The sequence below is a fragment of the Olea europaea genome, chromosome 17, assembly GCF_002742605.1.
Source record: "Olea europaea var. sylvestris chromosome 17, O_europaea_v1, whole genome shotgun sequence".
Taxonomy (NCBI): domain Eukaryota; kingdom Viridiplantae; phylum Streptophyta; class Magnoliopsida; order Lamiales; family Oleaceae; genus Olea; species Olea europaea.
Genome location: NC_036253.1, coordinates 14,346,811 through 14,370,949, shown reverse-complemented (window position 1 = coordinate 14,370,949; position 24,139 = coordinate 14,346,811). Strand labels below are relative to the sequence as shown.

At 33.1% G+C, this 24,139-nt stretch overlaps 3 protein-coding genes across 3 annotated transcripts; 2 read left to right on the top strand and 1 right to left on the bottom strand.

The window, feature by feature from the left end:
• Window positions 1–1,027: 1,027 nt before the first annotated feature.
• Window positions 1,028–3,142, top strand: LOC111365246 (chlorophyll a-b binding protein CP29.1, chloroplastic). The gene is made up of 2 exons (XM_022985664.1): window positions 1,028–1,609; window positions 2,619–3,142. The coding sequence occupies exons 1-2, from the start codon at window positions 1,109–1,111 to the stop codon at window positions 2,982–2,984; spliced, it is 867 nt and encodes a 288-aa protein (XP_022841432.1). The 5' UTR covers window positions 1,028–1,108; the 3' UTR covers window positions 2,985–3,142.
• Window positions 3,143–5,854: 2,712 nt separating this feature from the next.
• On the top strand, window positions 5,855–7,504 carry LOC111365245 (uncharacterized protein At4g19900-like). The gene has a single exon (XM_022985663.1). It carries the CDS (start codon window positions 6,052–6,054, stop codon window positions 7,243–7,245), a length of 1,194 nt encoding a protein of 397 aa, XP_022841431.1. The 5' UTR covers window positions 5,855–6,051; the 3' UTR covers window positions 7,246–7,504.
• A 9,132-nt stretch (window positions 7,505–16,636) lies between these two features.
• On the bottom strand, window positions 16,637–20,704 carry LOC111365244 (auxin transporter-like protein 2). Its single transcript, XM_022985661.1, has 9 exons — window positions 20,299–20,704; window positions 19,905–20,088; window positions 19,609–19,794; window positions 19,356–19,468; window positions 19,088–19,271; window positions 18,848–18,945; window positions 18,164–18,371; window positions 17,723–17,980; window positions 16,637–17,038 (listed from the first exon to the last, which is right to left on the bottom strand). Exons 2-9 carry the CDS (start codon window positions 20,073–20,075, stop codon window positions 16,811–16,813), a joined length of 1,446 nt encoding a protein of 481 aa, XP_022841429.1. The 5' UTR covers window positions 20,076–20,088; window positions 20,299–20,704; the 3' UTR covers window positions 16,637–16,810.
• Window positions 20,705–24,139: the final 3,435 nt, after the last annotated feature.

Genomic DNA, 24,139 nt, shown 5'->3' with positions numbered 1-24,139 from the left:
GAATAGGGGCAAAATATAATTTATAGAGGAGCAACTCAACCTAATTTCACAAGTAATAACCCGTGTCCTACATGTTAATGTATTTCAGAAATGATTACGAATAGAAAAACAAGCAAATTACCACCCATTTAATAGAAGCATCACAAGCAACAAAATTTATAAATATAATCTTCACATTCACTTTGTATAACCTTGAGCATATTTTTTTACTATTGCAACTGTAAAAATATTTTGCAATAATTTTCTTTATATCAAGGAAATATTACAAGATATTTCTTCAAAAGCTTTTCTAAAAATTAAAATTCATATGCTAATAAAAATACGATAAATACAAAATTCGTGCAACGCACGCTACATTGACTAGTATTAAAAAAAAATGTTTCCCAAGCTCTTGATGGGAGAAAATTTGTGATAATTGATATTTATATCTTACGCTTGAGAATCTTGATTTATGCAAGTGCCTTGAATACCATTTATTGTCGATTTTGATATTTACACCACTCTTCGTGCTTGCTCAATGGATAACTATGGTAACGATGGATGTCTCCATAACATGGTCACCAATCTACATACATAGCTATGAGGATGAGCACCGTGTCTTAAGAGATACTGCTGAGACTTCAAAGATATTGCGTTTATTTGTTACTACCGTAATGTTATTCCCAAAGTTCTTGGGCCCCTCTAGTTGTCCTTCCAATCCAATGCTTGTGCTTAGACCCCATCCTATGAAAGAGGCATCTGTCCATTATCGATTGGCTGAATCCATTTGATCGCTTGGCTCCGTGCAGTTTATTCTATGCTAATTGAGCACGGAGAGGAGAGCGGAAAAAATAAAATAAAAAACATTCTATTTTCCAATCTGTCCAATTGGCCGTCGACCACATAAGCGTTATCCTACGTGAACCAGATAAGATATAGATAAGACTAGACTACTACCATTGTCAGATGGATTCATTCTTTCAATCCAACGGCCACAGATAATTTCTCCACCCAACAAAATCTCTGCATCACCCAATTCTTGCTCTATATCCTCACCAAAATAAATAAATAAATAAAATACATTAACACACAACAAACTCCACTTTCCATTCCTCCACCGTCCTCCAACATGGCCACTACCACCGTCGCCGCCGCTACATCCTCCTTCATTGGCACACGCCTCAATGAGGCTCACTCCGGATCTGGTCGTGTCCAGGCTCGGTTTGGATTCGGAAAAAAGAAAGCTCCACCCAAGAAAGTGTCAAAGTCCGTCACCACGGACCGCCCATTGTGGTTCCCGGGAGCACGGGCACCCGAATGGCTCGATGGAAGTCTGGTCGGTGATTATGGTTTCGACCCTTTTGGTCTGGGAAAACCCGCTGAGTACTTGCAGTATGACTTAGATTCTCTAGATCAGAACTTGGCCAAGAACTTGGCGGGTGAGATTATTGGGACCAGGACTGAGGCTGCTGATGTTAAATCGACACCGTTTCAGCCTTACAGTGAGGTTTTTGGACTCCAGAGGTTTAGGGAGTGCGAGCTGATCCATGGCAGGTGGGCTATGTTGGCCACTCTCGGTGCCTTGACAGTCGAGTGGCTCACCGGCGTTACATGGCAAGATGCGGGAAAGGTAACTACACATATATTCTTTCTTTAGCTCTTGCTTTAACAAAAATTAAAGTAATCCATAACCTTAATTAACTTTTCAATCACAAATTTTATCAAATTATATATTAAAATCTACTAAAATTTTTATCAAAATCTTTGTAAAACAACCCCTTAAAGTGAACTGATTAGGGTTTAATTTTTGTGCACGGTTAATGATTTCCTTGTAAATTTGTCTTGAAGAAGTAACAATGGGTGCTGATTACGGTTTCATTTCAGTGCATGGTGAATGATTTCCCTGTAAAATCTGTTTTGAAAAGGTAAAAATGTGGACTGAAAGGAGCTGTACCATGCAAAATTGCATGTGCCACACATTCAAGATGTTGAACTATGCTACATGTGCAAAAAGGTTCACAATTTTATTTTTTTTACAGAATACACGTGTCATTATATGATTGGACAGTTAAAAAAAAAATCACTCACACAGGTGCACCTGTAATTGTTCTATGAACCAATTCCCCGTACGCAAAAGGAATTGTTCTAAGATGTTAGACTTTGTAAAATTGAATGGTATAAAGTTGCACGTAGAGGAAATATGTTACCTGTAGCGCTCTTCAATTTAATGATACTCTTTGCTTATCCCATCAATCAGCCAGTATCTTATGCACATGAATGTCTTGTAAATATGAATTTACAATGTTTACTAGTAGTTGTCCGAATCTTCTACTTCTTTCTTCTTCTTCTTTTTTCCCTAATTACTAAAAAAAATTTTGATTTGATGTTTGATAGCTAGCTTATACTTAAGTTTCTGTTTGGTAAGGATTAAAACCTAAATTTTAATCTAAATCAAAGTTATTTAATTAATTTTAACCACGTATTTTATGCAATCCACAACTTTCAAGTTTCAACCACACATTTTGCCAACTTCTATAATCTACTAAAAATCTAATTTTATTTCCTATCAAACCGGGGCTAAATCCGAGTTTGTTTTAGATTGACTAATGAGTGTATGTTTGTACATACAAATTTAACAGGTTGAGCTTGTTGAGGGTGCCTCCTACCTTGGCCAACCACTTCCATTCTCCATAACCACATTAATATGGATTGAAGTCCTGGTGATTGGATACATTGAGTTCCAGAGGAATGCCGAGCTTGATCCCGAGAAGAGGCTTTACCCCGGTGGCAGCTTCTTCGATCCACTTGGCTTGGCAGCCGACCCTGAGAAGAAAGCCACCCTTCAACTGGCGGAGATAAAGCATGCCCGTCTCGCCATGGTGGCATTCCTCGGCTTTGCAGTCCAGGCTGCCGCCACCGGCAAAGGTCCTCTTAACAACTGGGCTACACACTTGAGTGACCCTCTTCACACAACCATTTTGGACACCTTCGGCTTCTTCTCTTAAGCTCTTGAAATCATCGATTTCTTATCCTATTTCTAGCTGAGAACATTTTACTAGTATATTAATATTGTACTGTTCTATAGTTCTCAACTTGTAAAAATTGTAACATTGAACAGTTTTTAAGCTGAATATGATCTATATATTAAGCTTACTCGTATAAAGGAGAAGAATAAATAATAACAAAACTACACAAACATTCCTGAATAATTTTCAAATTGTACAATGTTAAAAAAGTTCTAAAACAATTTATATGAACAAAAATTTAATTAATTAGTTCTAAGATCCTACCAAAAAAAAAAAAAAAAAAAAGACCAATTCAGAGAATGAAAAGCATTTTAATTTTCATTTTACAATGTTTAAAAAGAAAATCAAATGAAGCTGTTATCTATATTTGTCTGTAATTTCTTATTTATTTAAGTTGGAACTCTAGAAAATAAATATGATAAATTTTGTAAGAAAAAAGTTATTTTATGAATATTATGGATTCTTTTTTTTGCCATCTCCCATTAAGGCCTCTAGGAACTAAATTAGAGATGGTTAAAATAATTGAAAAAGGGAAATTGGCATTTTTCATTCTTAATTTTTGCAAAATATAATAAAACTATCCTCAACTTCTTTTAGCATGATCCATCGAAACCTTTCAATTATTTAGTAAAACTCGGCATCTCTCCAATTTGACCTTCTCTTTAAATAAACAAAAGTGAGAAAAAATGTGAATGGAGTACCTTAACTTTTTAAAAAACACAAATAAATTATACTTAAAACAATTAAATATATGTTAACACAAAAATAATAAAAGAATTGAAAAAATTTCATCTTCGGTAACGAAGCTTACCCACCTCCCCGTCAACACGAATTAGATTCAGTCCATTTGACAAGTTGGGGCTACATTTTATTCCTAGCAGAATATGCTCAATCCCCAGTTTCACCACCCCTCCTATTGAACAAGAATCGAAAACAACGTCGTTTTACATGGCGCAACAAAAACTATAAAAGCAATTTATGGCGTCACCAAAATGGACATCGTATAGATAGACGGTCAAATGACTAGTTTCTTTGATTATACGGTTAGGGACAGAGCCGGAAAGATATATTAGAGTAGGCTGAAATTTAATTTCTTTTTTCAATATATTCATACCATAAAAGATGCTTCATATTACATGAGATTTAGTTTAAAATGTTAAACTTATGATGTTCATGACAAGATGCATGGGAATATATATTTGGACAGTTATGACAAAGTTCTAACAAATATATCTTTAACAAGTAAAATTAAATATAGAGTATATTACTTATTTTGATAATAACATCCATTTCATGGTTGAAATAAATAATTTTTTAACTCACAACTATAAATAAGTAATATATGAAAAAATACATAAAAAAGAATTTAATTACTTTTAAATTTAGTCAAACATGTGTCATTTCATATTGTTAAAATAAGTCATTTATCTTTACTTTAATCATTAAAATTTATTTGTTATATAATAAACTAAATTGATTATAAGGGAACTCTTTAAACTTAGTTAAATCTGTAGGAAATAAAATACCTAATTTGATAGCAAGTTATTTGTGTATCATGATTGTGAATAAGATAAATATGTAATTGTTGTAGAGTCTTGAATTAAATTTGAATAATCAAACATTGGACTTGGGTTGGAATTTGGGCTGGGCTAAATTTCTTATTCTTTTTTTATTTGAGAAAAATTACCTGGAACTCTACAATTAAAGATAGTTTTCATAAATAAGATGGTTAAATTTAAATTTCAGATTTCAGGTGGTAAATAGGATTATTATTTGTAATTAAAAAATTAATTAAACCTTAATCCAAATAATAACCCCCACCCTGATTATATCCCAAATCCAACCCAGTACCTTGATTTTATCCTGAACTAAAGCCCCCACTCTATATCTTTCTCTCTATGTTCTCTCTATACCACACTCTTCATCTTCTCTCTCTAGTGAAAAATAATTTTAAAAAATATCATTTGCCTAAAAGTGTTTTTATACTTTTAATTTTTTTTTATAAATTTTTATGCAATGACCCACTGGTTCAACCAGTAATTCGAGACTTAGTACCTTGTCCGGATCGATGCCAGGGTCAAATCTAATAACTATGTAATAAAGTATTTGGTGTTCGGTGTTTTTTGCTAAATCTGAACCAATTTGAATGGGAAAAAAAATGGAAAAAGCAAAAATTTAGGAGATTGACCTAAACTTTCAGCTCAAAACTATGACAAATGCCCATATGTATATATAAAGTGAAAAGGAGAAATGAAAATTGCCCAAAATATTTGACCAATTTGCACCAATTTTTGAATTGAAGACAAGATTGACTTTGACCTAACCTTTCTCGATAACAAAACTCAGGAATTTTCGGGGATTCTCCAATAATATATCCAACATATTGAAACAAGGATTCCGGTTTACCAAAAATTAAGAAACAATTGCATTATTGTTCCTCAATCTCTAGTGACAAATTGATTCCAAACTTTTAAAAATGAGTAAATTGATCTGTCTTTTTATATAGTTCTACATTCATCCTAAAACACAAAAGTTGTCTAAATTTCATCAAGTCGGGACATGAACCTCATTTATCTAACTTGATAAGATAGGTTTGTTTTATTAACTTGCAGTGGTGTCTGCTAATTTGAAGTGAGACGTACTTTTATTATGGTAACAATATGTATTGCGATATATCGTAATTATAAGATTGATGATCAATTTTTACCTGGCCAAGAAGTTACGGATCAGTGGTGTAATTTCATCAAAAGTTAATAATATCTTGAATCCAATTGGTGGCGAAATTAGAGGGAATTAGTTAGTACGGGAATCATACTCGAATAAATAATTCCATGCAACAGTGTCTCCATCTCTCTCCCTCTCTCTAAAAGTCTCCTATGGCAGCCAAATTCTTCTCAAATTCAACAACCGGAATCTTACCCGAAATCCATATACAAAGAATAGTTTAATCCTAGTGATAATGGGATCGCCTTGTGAATTCCTCTATATCTTTATATCAATTTCTTCCGATTTCTTGTGAAACTGAGTTACATTTTTGTGGGCAAAAATGTTGGATTCATTGAGATTCAACCCTATCAAGTTGAACATATTCTCGATTATAACTTTTGCTTTGATCATCCTAGTTATTATTTCCACCGACAGTTTGTTTTCTGATAATCTTTCAGTCCACTCTGTTGCTGATGTAAACAGAAGCAATCATCACGAGTTGCAGACTCACAAAATATCGGAACCTTTGAAATCAACTTCATCAGATGATCAAGTATGGATTAAAATCACTGAAAAGATTACTGATGAAAAAGGGAGAATTCAAGAATTGAAAGTGTTTGAATCTACGAATCCGACACCAAAATTTGATTCTAGAATTGGGAATTTTTTTGGCAGATATCAGTGCAAGGTCCAGTTCTTCATGACATGGATTTCTCCAGCAAAATCGTTTGGAACTAGGGAATTTTTCATTATAGAGAGCTTGTTCAAAACAAATCCCTCGGGATGTTTGATTATCCTCTCGAATTCTATGGATTCTAGATATGGATATAGGATTTTGAAACCTCTGATTGAACGTGGCTATAGAGTTCAAGCAATCACGCCCAACTTGTATTCCTTATTCAACAACACCCCATCAGAAATATGGTTGAATGATATCAAAAATGGAAAAAGGGACCCCGGGGAAATTCCCCTGGCACAGAATTTATCCAACCTGATTAGGCTAGCAGTTCTATACAAGTATGGAGGAGTTTATTTGGACACGGATTTCATCGTACTGAAGGATTTTTCAAGTTTAAGGAATTCAATTGGAGCACAGAGTATTGATCTCAATGGAAATTGGACAAGATTGAATAACGCAGTTCTTGTGTTTGATAAGAAGCATCCACTTCTGTACATGTTCATGGAGGAATTTGCTTTAACTTTTGATGGGAATAGATGGGGACACAATGGACCATATTTGGTGTCAAGAGTGGTTGATAGGCTGGAAAAACCACAAGATTTTAACTTTACTATTTTTCCTCCAATGGCCTTCTATCCGGTGGATTGGACTCGGGTGGCCAGATTTTTTGCCCGGCCTAATGACCAGAATGACAAGAAATGGGTGGAAGTCAAGCTGCGGCAGCTCAAGAGGGAGGCCTATGGGGTACATTTATGGAATAGACAGAGTAGTAGAATCAAGATTGAAGAGGGAAGCATTATAGATAGATTGATATCTGATCAATGCATCGTGTGCAGACATTCGAACAGCTCTTGAACACACGGGATACTGAACTTGTTAGGTACAACACTGTACAGTCCTAATATTCAAGCAATAATCTTAATCCGCGAAGCCTTTTAAGGTGGAGATTTTGAGAATTCTTTCATGTTCAAATTTCAATCCTTGGTGCAGATAAGGTCCTGACTGTAGGACTAGGAACATCTTTCCATGATTATTTTTTATGCATTTTAGTGTTTATTTTTTATTCTGTATAAAAGAAAATATTTCTGTTTTATACTATTTAACCATTTCTTCATTCCTTGGTTTCCTAATGCCATTGCTTCTAATTTTACTTTTTCTCTTCATTTATCCCTGCACGCTAGTGGAAGACAGGGCCGCCTTGAGGTGGTGGGGGATAAAAGAGTTTTGATGAATTACCTTTTTCTGGATAATGACAATTAAAAATGTCAAATTCATCATTCTTCTAAGCGTGTTGTACCTTAAAGTTTAAGGAAAAACTACATAATAATGTGGCGGAGATAGGTTTTATGCTTTTGCATGCATTAAGAATGTTTATGTATTCTCATTAAGAATGACCTTTTGAAAAATCATGTATTTAGTGGATTTTGGTAAAAGACGATGAAATTTGTACTTGAAAAGTTAATAAAATTTGTGAATTTTATAAAATAAGTTTGAAAAGCATGTTTAGTTGTTGATTAAATAATACTTTTATGTAATTATAAGTCGTGGATACTAAATAAAATGGAATAGTTGTAGTGGATATTACGAAATATGTGGATAAAAAGTATGTAGAATATTTGTTCAAAATCAATGGAATGATAATGGACTAATTGTTGGGCTCAATTGTTGAATTTATAGAATAAAAAGAAATTGAAAAACGCAAAATCTGATTTTTTTTGCCTATGTGTACACACAGGCTTATTTTTGTGCATACACGAGATGCGTTTAGGCAAAACCAGAATTAAATTTGTTTCTATTATACGTACACAAGGTTTATACTATGCGTGCATATAATGTTAAAAAATAGTCGTTGGCTGATTTTTTAATTTGAAACTTGGGAGTCGTTTTGGATTAAAAGTTGCCACTTTTCATCTTGTTTTGGCACCATTTCGTGATGTATTGATTGAGACCTATAAATAGGTGATGAATGATCAAAATAAATACATTATAAACATTGAAAATATCTTACAATCCATATTTTGTTCCAAAAACAATCAAGTCCTGGTTTACATTCATATTTATTCTATTTTTGTGTTCTTCAAGTTTTGGAAGAATTTCACTGTGTACTTTGGTGAAATTCTTTACAAGGCTTGTTACAATCCTTCAAATCATTTGTTGGAATACCTTTAAGCATCTCATAAACGCCAAAGAGGGGGCAAATAACGTTTGATGACAGCGATCCCGCGTTCAAGCCTTCACATTTGTTGTTACAATTTTTTGATTTTGTTCCTATTGTTGCTATACTTCTTGTGAATTTCCTTTTTGTTTCTTCTTCATCCCTCCAATATTTACAACAAAGTATGTTTGACCTAAAGTGACAAACGGGTCGAGTCGCTCACGAACACGATTTGTCCCCACTCGGCTCGTGGGTTGGAGCTTGTATCGATACTATTTATTTATGGGAAAAATACATAACTACAATACTTTAAATATATAATTTCATATTTGACAAACTTACAAAATGTTTCAAAAACCAGGTGATAAATTACAATAATATATCTCTCACACACACATATACATATGAAACTTAAAGGAATCCAAATCCACAGTAATCTCTTACTACACAAATCTCTCCCTGCCGCAATCTATCATATCTGCCCAATTTACCACACCCACCCCAATAAACCATAATTCGGTGTTGGTGAGAGGTTGGATGAAAGATTTCGGTCCGATGATCTTTGGGTAGCGATAGTGGAGATAATGTCGGAGGTGAGGACTCGACGGAGATAGTGTGTGATTTGTCGGCTTCCCTCGATAAGCTGACCATATTGCCTCCTAATTTTAAGGGGAAGACGAGGATGGGGGAATGCATAGATAGGCTCTAAAAAATGGGTGCGCTGCTGATGAGCTTACTAAGCAGCAAGCTCGGCAGCTATTTTGACTTGGAATCGTCTTACAACATTTTTATGGTGGCATTGCACACTGTTGGGACTTAGCTCATGGTTCTCAGGCAGCTACACTTCATCTCAGAAAAATCTTTCAACTCCTTTTATAGTTGTGTCTTCCCACTGCTGAGACTTTCATGGTTCTCTGGTAAGGTTGTGAATAAATGGGTATATTTGTTTTTGTTAACTAATTCCAAATATTTCTAAACGGTGCATTTAAATTTAATTGAACCTAGTTGGATCTGGCAAATAGTTGGAAGGATATTATTGTTCTTCTACTTCTCGTATCCCTGAGAATGTGAGATTTTTGCTTATGTGATTAATATGTCTATTTAATCGGTAAAATGCAAATCATTTGTATGTCTTAACTGTCTGTGGCCTGGATTTTCTTTGTAATTAATAATTATGTGACAATGTGTATCTTAAGGTGATTATAAATAATCAGGTCTGTTATAACATTGGATATTTGTGATCAAATGTGTATAAATTGTTATTATTTGTAATCAGATCTGTGTAAACCGTTATCGTTTGTGATCAGTTCTATTTTCAATATGACTGTTTGTGATTAGATTTATCTTAACTTTGATTGTATGTGACTAGATATTTCTTAAATATGTCTGTTTGTGACATGATCCGTTTAACTTTGACTATATGTGACCATCATCATCTTGACTGTGACTGTAGGTGACTATGCCGTGTTAACATTGTTTTGTGATCTAGTATGTGAACAATGATTTTTAGCGAGACCAAATTTTCTATTAATTGTGACTACTTGTGACCATTTATGTGTCATTTGTGACTCACTATAACTAAGTTTTTATTATTTGTGACTGTTTGCGATCAAGTCTATTTTTGTCATGAATGTTAATGACCTGTAATGTGTTCATTGTAACATGTTATTTGACATGGCCTATTGTTGTCTGGATGCAACTTATATTAATCAAAGGCCTATTTTATGGGTTACAACCTATTTATCGATCACAATTACAAATTTTATAGGTTACAACTTATTTCACGATCATAGTTATCAAATTAATAGTCACAAGTTATTTTTCTATTACACATCATCAAAATTAATTGATCACTTGTGAATATTTTGACGACTCCCAATGACCGTTATAGCGAGTATTCCGATGATCTTTCTTTCTTGTGACTACCTTTTTCTTTTTTCTTCTTTTTTGAAAATGATATGTGACTAATTTCATTAGATTTGTGACATACACACATTGTAATCTGTGACCAATTCTATTAAATCTGTGACCTAATCAGGTAGGATGAATATGCATATGATCAATTTCAAAATTAAGAAATAAAGTTTGAAATTTCAAAAATCAAACACTACTAAAATTTTATTTATGAAATAATTAATCAAAAAAATATTTTTTTTTGTAATTAAATATATTAAATTCATAAATCTTTTTTTTTTCTTTTTTTCGGCAATAACCTATGACCTGTATACATTGTAACTTATAAAATATGATTTTTAACCTGTGATTTGTTACCTGTGACTCGTAACATAAAATGTAACCTATAAATTTGATCCGTGACTTCTAGAAAACAACATGTGACCTATTAATATTGATCTATGACCCGTTTATACTGGTTTGTGACTTATATGAAATGACTGTAACTTGTGAACTCAATTCTATGATCGGTGAATTGTAACTCGTAATGTATGAACTGTAATCTTATGTGTTCATTAACAAATTGTCTTCAGTGTGACTATCTGTGATCATCTTGATCTAATTTGTGACTATATGTAACCATGCGGTCACAGTTAACACAAATTTGGTCACAGACAGTCACAATACACGATGATTAATTAATTTGTTAATAATTACACTCATGATTGCTTTCCAATTTGAAAGTAATCAACTACCACGGTTGTACAAAATTTAACTCTAAAAGAAATCCATGAGTTGATAAATTACTATCAATCAACAATACTCGATCGGTTTCAAAATTTGAGATCTTCCACCAATAAATACATGTAAAATCGCAAATATCCGAAACTAAAACTAAAATAAAAAATTTCGAAATTTTAATGCATTGTGTCTTATATTTTAATCAAAATATTGAACAATATTACAAAAACAATGAACACTTATGTTTTTTTTTATGTTTTTTATTATAAATATCAGAATTGATAATTGGAATGCCAAGACGTGACTCCAGCTCCACATTCTGGAACCCATCAATCATATTAGCCCAGTCGGCTGAATTTGCCATGTCAAATGGCTTGCTCCCACCCCCACTTAGCAAACTTCCTGCAAATTAGCACAAACCCACAAATTTACAGACACGGTACACACTAACTACTACATATTCCTATAATCACATAATATTAATTGACCTATACAACGATCTTTGATGGCGGAAGCGTGGTGATGCTCTGTTCAATTTGGGTCATTTGGCCTATCTTTTCTTGGAGGATCATCTGAAAAAGGAGATCTTTGTTTGTGAAATGAGGTCCAAAGCTAACTCAAGATCATCATCATTAACTACGTCCACAAGTTGCTGAAAGATCAATTCCGCCTCATAGCCGGATCTCAATCTCATCGAAAAATACTCGTTTTTCGACAGTTTGAGTTGCTGAGAGATCAATTCAGCTTCGTAGCCGGATCTCAATCTCACCGAAAATACTCGTTCTTCGGCTAGGAAACTGCCGCCAATAATGGTGGTGGTGAAGACTGCCATGAGGGGAATGAGAGAGATGTAGAGAGAGATTGGATGTGGTGTGTGAAAGTTAGGGTTGAGTAGATTGAATTATTGTGAATGTATTTATTTAATAATTTCTAATTACCATCTGAGTTATGAAATTAAACTTAATCCCTCTTATTTATGAAAACTGATTTTTAAACCCATGTTTCTAGGTAATTTTTCCTTTATTTATTGAGCCAAGCACCCTTTTTATTTGCTTGTGTGCTCGTGCTAGAGAGTATGAAATATTTAATTTAAAATTTTTAAATTTATTTTATGAATTTCTATTTTTAAGAAATTTAGTCGGATCATGGGCTCATGGGTGGCAACTTTGCACACGAGGCCTACGAGCCAAATGGACAAATCGTGACAACCTCATGGAGACGAATCGAGCTCGACTTGTCCATAAGGTAGAGCCGAGCTCGTCTGTCCTAGGACTTCCCATTTTTATTTTGACTGAAGTGATTATAAAATAATTATCAATCATACATACATTGTAAAGGAAAAATGAATTGAAATATGCAACAAACTTGGTTAAGTGGTTAGATATTTTTTCTCTTTTCAATATGTAACCCTACAATTTTACTGAAAATTATCTTACTTCTACGATGAGATTCGAGAAATTTATTCCTTTCTTTCCACGACAAACACATGCTTCAATCAGTGGAGTTTTCCATTTGGAGGTTTTTCTTTATATGGATTTCAGATTAAGCTTTTCAATGTTGAGTTTTCTCTTGACAGGAATGTGCCAAATTAATGGAGTGATTAGGATTATATAACAAATAAAACTCTAATTGATGAGGGAGGAAAATTCGTGATAACATCTTTAAAATTAGAAGTTATAACAAAATAGTAAAAATTATTTAAAGTAAGTGATTAGCCTAATTTTCCCAATAATCAATAGGGTAAATTGCTAATTTCCTCTTCGACCTTTGCCAAAAGTAGCCATCGCATTCCCAACCCTTCATGGTAAGTTTTTGTTCTCAACCTATCATAAATTAACATATTTCGTCTTTTGGACGGTTTCATTCAAATGATATGTTAAATGAGGTTTCTTGATTTCCAACTGACTTTGAAGAAAGGGTAAAATAATCCCAAAAAAACCTCCTTCATCTCCCCCAATAGGATACGCGCTAACCCTTGTCCCCACTGTCCCATTTTTCCTACCCACCCAACAGAACCTGCCCTAACCCCAAAAAACCACTTTTAACGACTTATTTAGATGGAAACTGTGAGTATGATGGGGTTGAGGACGAGATTGCTACTTTTGATAAAGATTAGGGATGAAATCTACAATTTACCTTAGTCAGCATGACAGATTTAGAATAAGAAGTCAAGACTGGGCCCATTACAGGTGAATTATCATTGAGCGCACACAATATATAGAGCACGAAATTAAGTATTTTGATTTAGAAAGATAGTCATGCTATATGTGCATAATTTATATGATGATGAAAAGAAATGATTTGATCAAAAATTTTTAACTAAAAAAACTACCCCACTATTTTTTTTTGGTACCTCATCTGTATGTAAATTATTATACAGTTTCATTATATACAAGTAGTATTATTTCAAAAAAAATAATTATCATAATTTTAAGATACACTTTTAAATTTATGAAATTTGCGGAATTCTTTTAAAAATCAAGTGGTCACTCACTCGGGCACAAAATGTGATCACGTGATTAAATTTTGTGACGTATTAATTAACTAAACATGTCAAGGTCATAATACCACACAATTTATAGTCACGGAAACAAATCCCACAATGTCATAGTCACTAAGACACAAATTGCGAGGCACAATTACAAATATAATTGTAAATCGCACATTTTTAGGTCAATTATTATTTATTAGTCACATATTATCCATTTTATTAGTTACAATTACTGAAATAATTGACCATGGGTGCTCCCCCTACTTTACCATCGCCATCACTCTTGCTACCACCTCATAGCCATTGTCGGGGCAATTTGAAGGAGGATTGGATTGGGCTCAAACTAGTTCCCGGAAGCCCATTTCATTTTTCTAATGTTAATAATAAAAAGAAATAAATTCATCATTATTATTATTATTATATATTAGGGATAATTAGCACAAAACGATTTTACTTTTCAATGTTATTTCCAAAATGTCCATACATTTTAATTTTTTGACATTTTCACTCATTTTTACCTACTTTTCATTGCAAAAATTATCATTTTTATCAAATTTCTCAATAAAAAAATGTAAAATGGTAAATATACCTTCTTATTTAAATAGAACAAAAAAGAAAAGAAAAATTAAAGAAAAAATTGTAATTATACTCCCAAACTTTTTTAAAAAGTGTAAATTAGTCCAAATAAATTGTTAAAATAGTAATTAGCACAAAACGTCCATATCTTTCAATATTATAATTCAAAATTCCTACCTTCCATTTTTTTTGACATTTTTACCCTTTATTTTCACATTACATTGCGAAAATCATCATTTTCATTCATTTTCTCAATTAAAAGATGTAAAATAACTAATATATCCTCCAATTTAAATTAAAAAAAATAAAGAACAATTAATACTATACTCCCAAATTTTTCAAAAAAAGTACAAATAAATAATTAAAAAAGAAAGTGGGTTTTTTATTTTTTATTTATTTTTAATTTTTTTAGTTGTGCTCTTCTTTTTTTTTTTTTTAAATATGGGAGTATAGTTACAATTTGTTTTTTTATTTTTCTTTGTTTTAATAGGAGGGTATATTTATCATTTTAAAGTTTTTAATTGAAAAAAAAAGGATGAAAATAATGGTTTTCGCAATGAAATGTAAAAATAAGGGTGAAAATGTCGAAAAAAAAATACAGCGACGTTTTGAACAATAATAATGAAATGTATGAACATTTTGTGCTAATTACCCTTTTAATAATTTATTTGGAATCATCTGCAGTTTTTTTAAAATGGTAAGGAGTATAATTGCAATTTATTCTTTAATTTCCCTTTTCCTTTTTTTGTTTTATTTAAATAGGGGTATATTTGTCATTTTATATTTTTTTAATTGAGAAATTGGATGAAAATTACCTTTTTCGCAATGAAATGTGAAAATTGGAATGAAAATGTAAAAAAATGAAAGATAGGGATATTTTGCACAATAACATTGAAATGCAAGGATATTTTGTGCTAATTATCTACATATTAGCCTCCACCACCACTCGAATGTCATTGCCACCTAACCACCACCACCTCGACCTAATCTCATAGACACGTACAAACATAAATACCCACAATCCAACACATAACCTAATACAGATACATAGGAAATTGCAAGATCGCACTCCTAGATTGTACCATCCATATTTAAATCCTAACTTTGACATAGATCGTTGCCCTTGTCATTGTTCAAAGATATTGTAGATCTCTCATCACCACAACAACATCTACATATATAACAACGGAGACAGATTTTTAAGGTAGTGTTTAGCGGCAGACCTTCGAGGGGAAGTGACGCTGGGCAAGATGGCGATCACCCTACAGGCTAGCTATAATAGATATTTCACAGGAAGAAATACGAAGAAAAACACCCAAAGACAGAGAGAATTCTCTAAAATTCAATTCAACTTTATTAAACTCAGAATAACGAAAAATAACCCATAAGCCAGGTTATAGAGCTAAAATTTTTACCAAAAATGGCAAATTCCAATAGTCATACTGAAATAAAATATATAATAAAAGTATCTTGCGAAAAATCTAGCTCAAATCGAGTTCATAATCAACGGCAACTGAAATATTAAAATAAACGAAAAAAATAACAAAAAATGGAAATCTGGGAGTGAAAACAATGGATTTTGGCTCCGAAATTGATGCCCACCAAGCATAGCTAAGTGACCACGACGTGAGCTCTGAAAAGAGCTTTTTAATTGAGGTCATAATTGTGATTCTGATAACCGTAGTCAAAGTTATGACTAAATTATCAAAACGTGTTCAAAAACCGCCACAATTAAGAAAAGACCACGATCACTTGTCATCTTCCCCCAATTAAGAAAAGATCACGGTCACTTTCCATCTTTGCGTCGATCCGCCAACTTATGATATCTTAGCACCATCAATGTGCTATTTGACAACTTGACATCACTTGACTTGGAAACTTCTACATTAGGAAGACACGACCTAGCAGCAAAGATGACAATGTGAGTGAGTACAAATCTTTGTACATCGATCCACCATTGGACGTGAGAGGAGAAAGTGGTGGCTGGTTTTTGGTGATGGTGGCCAAAGTTGGTACGTGATTGTTGAAGTTGGTGGGTTCTGTAGATATAGGGAGCGAACAGAGATGGAGTTGAAAAGAGAGAAATAGAATGTCACACTTAATTAGTGTGAGGCGTAGGTGTGGGGTGGGTTTGTCGTGGGGGGCCTTGATTTTAGGGGAAAAAAATTGTATTTGATTATTTAAATGGGAAGTTAAAAATCACATGTTAGTGTAATTTTCCTCTTTTTAAAATTACAATGTTGGCCTCCAGTCCTTATTTGATATAGATTAAAATTAGATTATTAGTAAATTTTAATAAAATTTGATGAAATATGTGATTGAAAAGTTGTGAATACTATAAAATATGTTATTAAAATTTATTATTAATCTGTCTTAAAATTGTAATTCGATTTTAATCCAAATCAAACAAGGACCTTTTTTCTTTAAAACGACTAGCTAAGGAATTATAATAATTCAAACACACACTATCTTACCTAATACTTTTAAGAAAAAAAATTCTTGAAAACAAAAACACACGACTTTTAGTAACATTTCTATATAAGTTGAGAATAAGGTGAATTTTCTTAATGGTGGGGCAACAACGACGATGTTTGATTCGTGGGCATTGGAGGCTTGCACTGGTAACACTTTGCAAAGAGCCCAAATGTGTCGACTTGTCTAACAAAATTGGTCATGCTTGCCCATCCTCCGAAACCAAACCCGATCACGAAAACCCAGCCCACCACAAAGATGTTCAGTGCATACATGGCTGTCCAGCTTCTCATGAAGAATGGTGGCTTTGCAGCTGCATTCTGCAATCATTAACACAATAATGTAATGTAACCCAATTTTTATTTCTCCGTTTAATAGAATATCTTACAAATTGCATTCTTTTTAAACTAATGAAAAATCGACGATAACTCAATTAAACTAACCCATACCCAATCAAAGCTGACTCCAACTATCCATAACTTAGCTTTGAACATACCTTCACAGCTTTTTCGAATATTTGGTATGTTGAAGTAAATTGTTCTATTCAAAATCAATAAATCATTCTGTGTATTAAACATGTCATTTCGATCGTTTCAAGGACATGTGGGGATCGGGGAAGAGTCGATTTTATGTAGAAAATGAGGGGCAACCAGAAGCCAGCTAATATTTGACATAATACAACACCTAGAGTATAGCATATAACTAAATGAAAAGGACTTGCTACCTAAATCTTCTAGTGGTGTAGAAGTGTTTCCAAATCCATGCCATCAATGCAAATGTTTGTGTTTGTACCTTCCATTCCTTCATTAGTGTTTGAACACATAATTTAGTTAAATAAGTTTGTACCCTTCATAACTTTTAAACTTTACGTGAAGTATTAAAACTGAAAAGTATTAGAACTGATTTGCTGTCATCCATTTATGAAAATCGAGCATGAATAAGACAATCGATAAAAAAGAAAAAGGGAATTCGAGTCTACACGTGAGAGAGCACACGAGAGTTACCAGACGAGCAGTGGCTTTCCTGTAAGTGAGCATGTGGGCCAGAGCTGGGATGACGTAAACAGTGAAACTAACTAAAAGGGCACCAACTGCAGAATTAATGGGGCCAAAGAATGGGAAAATAATGGCCAAAAACCATATTGGTATCACCACTGGTAGTCTTGCAAGAGCCCTTAGGTATATGCTTCTTGTGTCATGCATCCCTATAACCTTCTCCCACACAAAGTATAGTGGTGTGCAGGCAAATCCAAATGTGATGAACTGCAAAAAATAAAAAATCTCACGACGAAAATTGTCCACTTATTTCTTGAACACCCAATGTAAATAAAGAACTGTGTCTCATTTCTATAAACTTAAAACTTTTAGATAAGATGGTTACGTGTTCAGCTAATTTACGATACTGAACTATGTAACGAGAGCTGAAACACATGTAAACAAGCAGACCTGGTGAATGAGCATGAGGATGACAGCCGCATCGCGCCATCTGGTCTTAGGGAGGAGGGAGAAGGCATTGGAGTGGTTGAGCAGCTTATCGCCAAATGCCCAATACATGGCCGAAGCTGATGGTAGAGTTAGGGTGAAAACATATAATGTGGCCAATAGGTAAATGTACTTGAACTTTTGTGGTTTCCACATTGCGTGCATTATTTCCCTATAAAAGTTCACACGACGACAAATTGATCAGAGCAAGAATATTCTTTTTACTATTGGAAACTGTAAGCAAATACCGTGTACTGCAAAAAAGTACTTTTGGTCCTATGTCTTGCACGTTTGGCTAATCTAAAAAATTTACTTGTATAAGCGAATAACGAAATTTTGAAGCTTTTTCCGGTATCTATTTAGCAAAGGGGAAGAGGACTTACCTGAAAACAAATAAATGTTATTCAGTAAAATGTAACTAGTGTCTAAATATGTTTTAAAAAAATTAATTAAATTTACTGTGTCATCCTTGCAATCAAAGAAAAAGAAAAATTAATGATACTGTCTGAGTTTCTATCCCTAGGTGACCGGCAAAAGCTGCAAAGAGAAGCTGTGCAGAAACAGCAACAAGAAGATAATATTTGTTCATGAATAATTGAGCAAATGGAAATATGGAATTAATTATAAGTAAAAAAGAAAAAAGCTTACACAGTGACAGCATGTCCACCGAAGGTATACAATATATTGGTGGCACCGGTGAAGTAAAGCACTAGCTTTGTTGGACCCGAATGTTGCACATCTTCAACCTTGTTTATAATATATTGCATTCATTCAGAAAAAAAATCAACGTACTACTTATTTACACATCTTTTGGTGTAAAATATATAGGCTCGACCCCTTTTATTAATATTGTTCAGTATTATTGAATCTACTTTGATTATTTATTACCTGGCCGTGAATAAGGGCTGCTATGGTTAAGTACCATGCCGTATAAGTGGTCATCCCGAGGCCTAGAAAGGACCAAATCCGGTAGTTGTGAAATGAAGGAATGAACACAGTCGTGGCACAACAAGCTCCAAATATATATGTCCAAGTCCTCTTGTCCAGTCGATCATTAATATAATATATGTTACTGTTCAAATCAAGAATCAAACTTTATTCAATCCCAGTACATGATTATATAGCTTATAATCAAGAAAAGTATGCATTTCATTACCTTGCACAGGCTATAAGTTGGATAACAGATCCAAAGAGGAGGAAAGTACAGTTGAAGGCTAAACCCACTGCTTTCCAGAATGGACCTAATAACCCATCCAATACTTCGAACCACTAAAATTCAAGAACACAATAAAACTTGACATAACTTAATTTTAAGAAGATAAGTATAAACTTATTCTCTGGAAAAGTAATTTTTAAGCACAACATGCATCTGAGGTGTAATTTGTCTCGGTAAAGTCGAAGGTGCCAACCTGAATGACATGGTTCTTGAAGCTAACGCCTTCTTTCTCCTTTCTGCTTCGATATTCGATATAGAGATCACTGATGAGATAGGCTGTCCAACTACCAAGAATTCCATAGAATAATTGAAACAAAACTCCAGATAACATTCCCAGTTGGGAGAAAGAATATGGCAAAGTTAGTAGTACTTGTGCCACCTGCCAAAAAGTTATCAAAAATAAATTAATATTTTTAATCTATTCTTTTGATCAATAAGAAGATCTGATGCAGAAATTCTATGCAATGAACGAAAAAAGTAGATATATACTTGATTTGAAGCACAACTGAACCAGGCATCCCATGAAGAGCCACCATGCCAGAGGAAGCTTTTGACACTGAAAATGGACTCTTCTTCTTCTTTCTCTTCTTCCTTTCCTTCATGTTCGGTTTCATTGAAAGTTGATACTATAGCTTCTTCTACTTGCTTCTGAGGCAACATTTTCTCCAATTTCCTGGAAAAAGAATATCAAAAGTTGTACATGATTGAGGTAGTTTCAATTCAGAAGTGCTAGAAAAGGCAATGAATGAGACGAAAGAATACAAGAACCAAAACAGCACGCCCCAGAAATCGAAAGCCAAGAACTCCTCAGATCCAAATTCAAAAATACAACCCAATAACAACATAAGCAAAAAAAAAAAACAATATTCACTTTTAACAATACCTTGTCTTGAATTTAGATGTCTTTTTGTTGAACCCAGATCTGAGATAAGCAAAAAAAACACTCCCTTGATTGAATCAAGTACACTTCAGGGACCCCCTCTTTCTTTTTTCACAGTGCAAAGTGAAATTTAAGCAAGAATGGATGCTGAAACGTACAGAGTGACAGTTTTAAGGTTTCTTCAACTCTCCAAGAATTAAGTGATAAGCTCAGTTAAATGCCTGCAAAAGCCAAAATGTTCATGGTAGCACAGAGTTTTACTTTCTTCTTTCTTTGTGGACACGCGCACTCATATATATAGGAGATAAAGAGCAGAAAAATATCTTTATTACAATCTAGTAAGAAGGAAAAGAGGACTTTCTGGTAGTAAAGTAGGCAGAGTTGTATATACGTATTCTAATTATCAACTTTTCCTTTTCTTTTCTTTTGGTTTTCAAATTCCTTTTTGCTTTCCTATATGAACTGTATTCCCGATTCTCCGTATATAGAGAGAGAGATTCGAGTGACTTTGGCGACACAGACTTGCTTCTCATCACTATAAAAGGTTGAACTCCAACCTTACCGACCTTGCCCTGAGCCATCGTGGAAGAGATAAATCGTAGGATGTGCCTCCCACGAGTCAGGGTGGAGAGCACATGGATAGGCCAAGGCTGTTAACCCATATGGTAATTCCCGCTTGCAACAAAGCAAATTCCACCTTGCGGGGAATCGAATCTGCACACTGCCGCGTTGAGCCCTATCCGCCCTCTCCTTTGCCACTGGGAGATATGCCCTGGGGGCGCTTCTCATCACTATACTATCATGAGAAGATAAACATGACTAATTTTAAACCATATAATTTTTTACTACTAGTAATAAAAAATCAGTTATTTTGGAAAGGACAATATTACATGTATATAATTTTTTTTACCTAATCCTTTTCCTATCACTTAGAATAGGGGGTGGGGATGACATTTGGAAATTTTTATATTCACGCGAGACCCGTGTGCGTTGTGAAAGAAGGGACAACTTTTAGTACTCCCAATTCGGTACAAATAGAATTATTCTTTCAGATATTTTGAAAATATAATTTGACTTTAAGCTCAGCCATACATGATTACTATTTATCTGGTATACCAAACACAAAGTCATTATTTATGTTGACATTCATTTTTAGGGTTTTGCTACTCCTCGATGTACAGGCCCCCTCATAATAGGAGAGGTTTACGGGTTTTGTTATTGGGCGCGAGCCCTCTATTGTGAGGAGGCTATACAACCCTGTACAAATAGCAAAACCCTCATTTTTATTCCTAATATGTAATATGTCATTTTATAGAAACTATCTTTTGTACAATGAAAATTTTGAGTATGATAATTAGTCCTTGTTTGATTTTTATTTTTTCCAAAAAAAAAAAAATCATTTTTTTCTCAGATACATTTTCAACTGTACATTCTTCTAATAAATAATTTTATCAGTCAAATCATAAGTTTTTCTTATTCTTTGATCATACATTCTTAAAAAAAAAAAAAAATACTTCTCAAAAAATAAAAATCAAACAAGGACTTGATAAATTATTTCACTTACTGAAGCCGATTTTCAGCCATGAACCATTGCCAAACCCCAATTTGGTTACGAAACTGCACCAACTGAATTAAGGTTTTCCTTACTATAAGATTTTCTAACTCGATATGGATATAATTGATCAATGTTACACTTTATTTCTTCCATGACATAACTTATGTTCAATTTAGGATTTCTTTGCACCATGGACATCGTGTGACGTATTTAAGGAAACTGTTACACAATAAAATTATCTTGAATGAAAAATAAATATAAAAAGAATGGTTATTTAAAAACATTCTCTTTATCTTTATGTTACTTAAACGTTAAAGTTGTCTTTACTTTAGGTAGTTGGAAAGCTCAAGTGTCGAGGTGGAGTTGACCAACTGCAGATTATCTGCTGTGGATGAGCCTGCTAAATTCATGGTCGAACTGTCTGTAGCAATGTATGATTTTCGCAAAATGCTATTTTGCCCGAAAATGTTTGATACTTGGGGTGATCGATCCTAACAAAATGCGCGAGTTCCACATAAATTAAATAATGCCTGACCCCCAAAGTATATGTGTTTGATCATCTTCTATGTCAATCATTATGTTCTCCTAATTCGATCCATAATTTTCAGTAGCAACTGTCCTTAAAACTCTGGTCATCAATATTCAAAAGAAGTCCTAGTTATTTAAGTAAAATACTAAAATCCACTCATGCTGGGATGCCACTGATATGCGTACGTTGACTGGTAAACAGAATAGCAAACGAGAGAGCCACTAGAATCTTGACAAGCATGAAAGCTCCGAGAGATTTCGTATCGACTACATCGATTAGTGGGGGAATCAATGATTAAGGTATTGGATTTTTGGCCACAAGGTCTCACGTGGGTCCCACAGCCCAAAATAAAGTGTAGGAAGTGCTTGTAAATGATTTTAAATTATAAGTTGATAAAAATGAGTTGAGATAAGTGAAATACTTGTGAATATTTCGAAATGTATGAATAAAAAATAATATAAATATTTGTAAACATTAAACAATATATAATATATTAAATATCATATCAAGTGAGAATAATTTTTTGAACAATTATAATCCCATTAATTTCAATTATTTTAATAATATATAATTTTTTATTTTTCAATATATATTTAATTTACAATACAAAATTCTTGTTCATGTATGTATTCTCTATAATCAATTATCAATTAATTAACATTTACGTTCATTTAATTTGTATTAATTAGTATTTCACATTCAAATTTATGTGTCACTTTTATTAATTCTCAATTAATTAATATACACATTCATTTAATTACTATTAGTTAGAATTTTAGTGCAATTCCTTATTCATGTCCATGTATGTTAATTAACATTCATTTTCACTTAATTGAAAATTAAATTATATTCATTTAGTATAAATGATTTAATATTTATTGTCACGTATATATTCCTTGGTATTAATTTTAAATTAACCAACATTCACGTTAATTCATGTATCGTATTTGCAATAATTCTAATAATCATATTTATGCGCATTTTATGTATTTAGCAATAATTCTAATAATCATATTTATGTGCATTTTATTATTTACTTGAATGTATAATAATTAGTCTTTTACTTTTAGATGCTTGCATTTCTCTCATATTTAGATCAAAATGGTGAATGGGAGGATCAAATATTTTTTTCACCACACATATAAAGTATTACAGTATAACGTGCAACGCATGTTCAACATTAACTAGTTTATAAAAATGAGCCAAACATACGCTTGAGTTTCATGAATTGCACTACAAATTTTTTCTAACAAATAGTAGTATTTATTATATACTTTTGTGAAACAAGTAATTTGTTAAATTTGGCTAATTGCTTAGTATTTGCAAAAACGAATAAGAGTAAATTTTACTTGTTAGTAATGTCTTGATACAGAAATTGTCGTAAACATCAACGTCAAACTATATTTCATCCAATAATATCAAGAAGTATGAAAGTAAGATCTAATTCAAGCAGTACTAGGCTAGTGATCTAAATTCAAGACTCATCTAGATATTCTCAATTTATATTTATGAGCACTTTTGTTTTATGTTTATGATCCGTCTGGATCATTCATTCTCCTTATAATGGTAATTTCAATTTTTTCGACCATTCTAACGTAAGAGTTTGTTGATTGTTAATTTTGGCTTATAAAAGGTCTGCTGATAGCATTGTTTCGAAAATTGAATCCAACGGATAAATTCTACTCAAAAATTGAGAATCCCATGATATTTATACACAAAAATCTAAAAATAAAAACCTTTTAGAACAATTCAAAACACTT

What these genes read in the sequence shown, in the direction of transcription:
- LOC111365246 (XM_022985664.1), top strand. Translation starts at nt 1,109, where the DNA reads ATGGCCACTACCACCGTCGCCGCCGCTACATCCTCCTTCATTGGCACA. An exon ending in CATGGCAAGATGCGGGAAAG is followed by an intron (nt 1,610 to 2,618) that starts GTAACTACACAT and finishes CAAATTTAACAG; the next exon opens with GTTGAGCTTGTTGAGGGTGC.
- LOC111365245 (XM_022985663.1), top strand. Translation starts at nt 6,052, where the DNA reads ATGTTGGATTCATTGAGATTCAACCCTATCAAGTTGAACATATTCTCG.
- LOC111365244 (XM_022985661.1), bottom strand. Translation starts at nt 20,075, where the DNA reads ATGTTGCCTCAGAAGCAAGTAGAAGAAGCTATAGTATCAACTTTCAAT. An exon ending in TCAAGAACCATGTCATTCAG is followed by an intron (nt 19,469 to 19,608) that starts GTTGGCACCTTC and finishes CTTGAATTTTAG; the next exon opens with TGGTTCGAAGTATTGGATGG. An exon ending in GGTGGACATGCTGTCACTGT is followed by an intron (nt 18,372 to 18,847) that starts GTAAGCTTTTTT and finishes GAACTTTTATAG; the next exon opens with GGAAATAATGCACGCAATGT.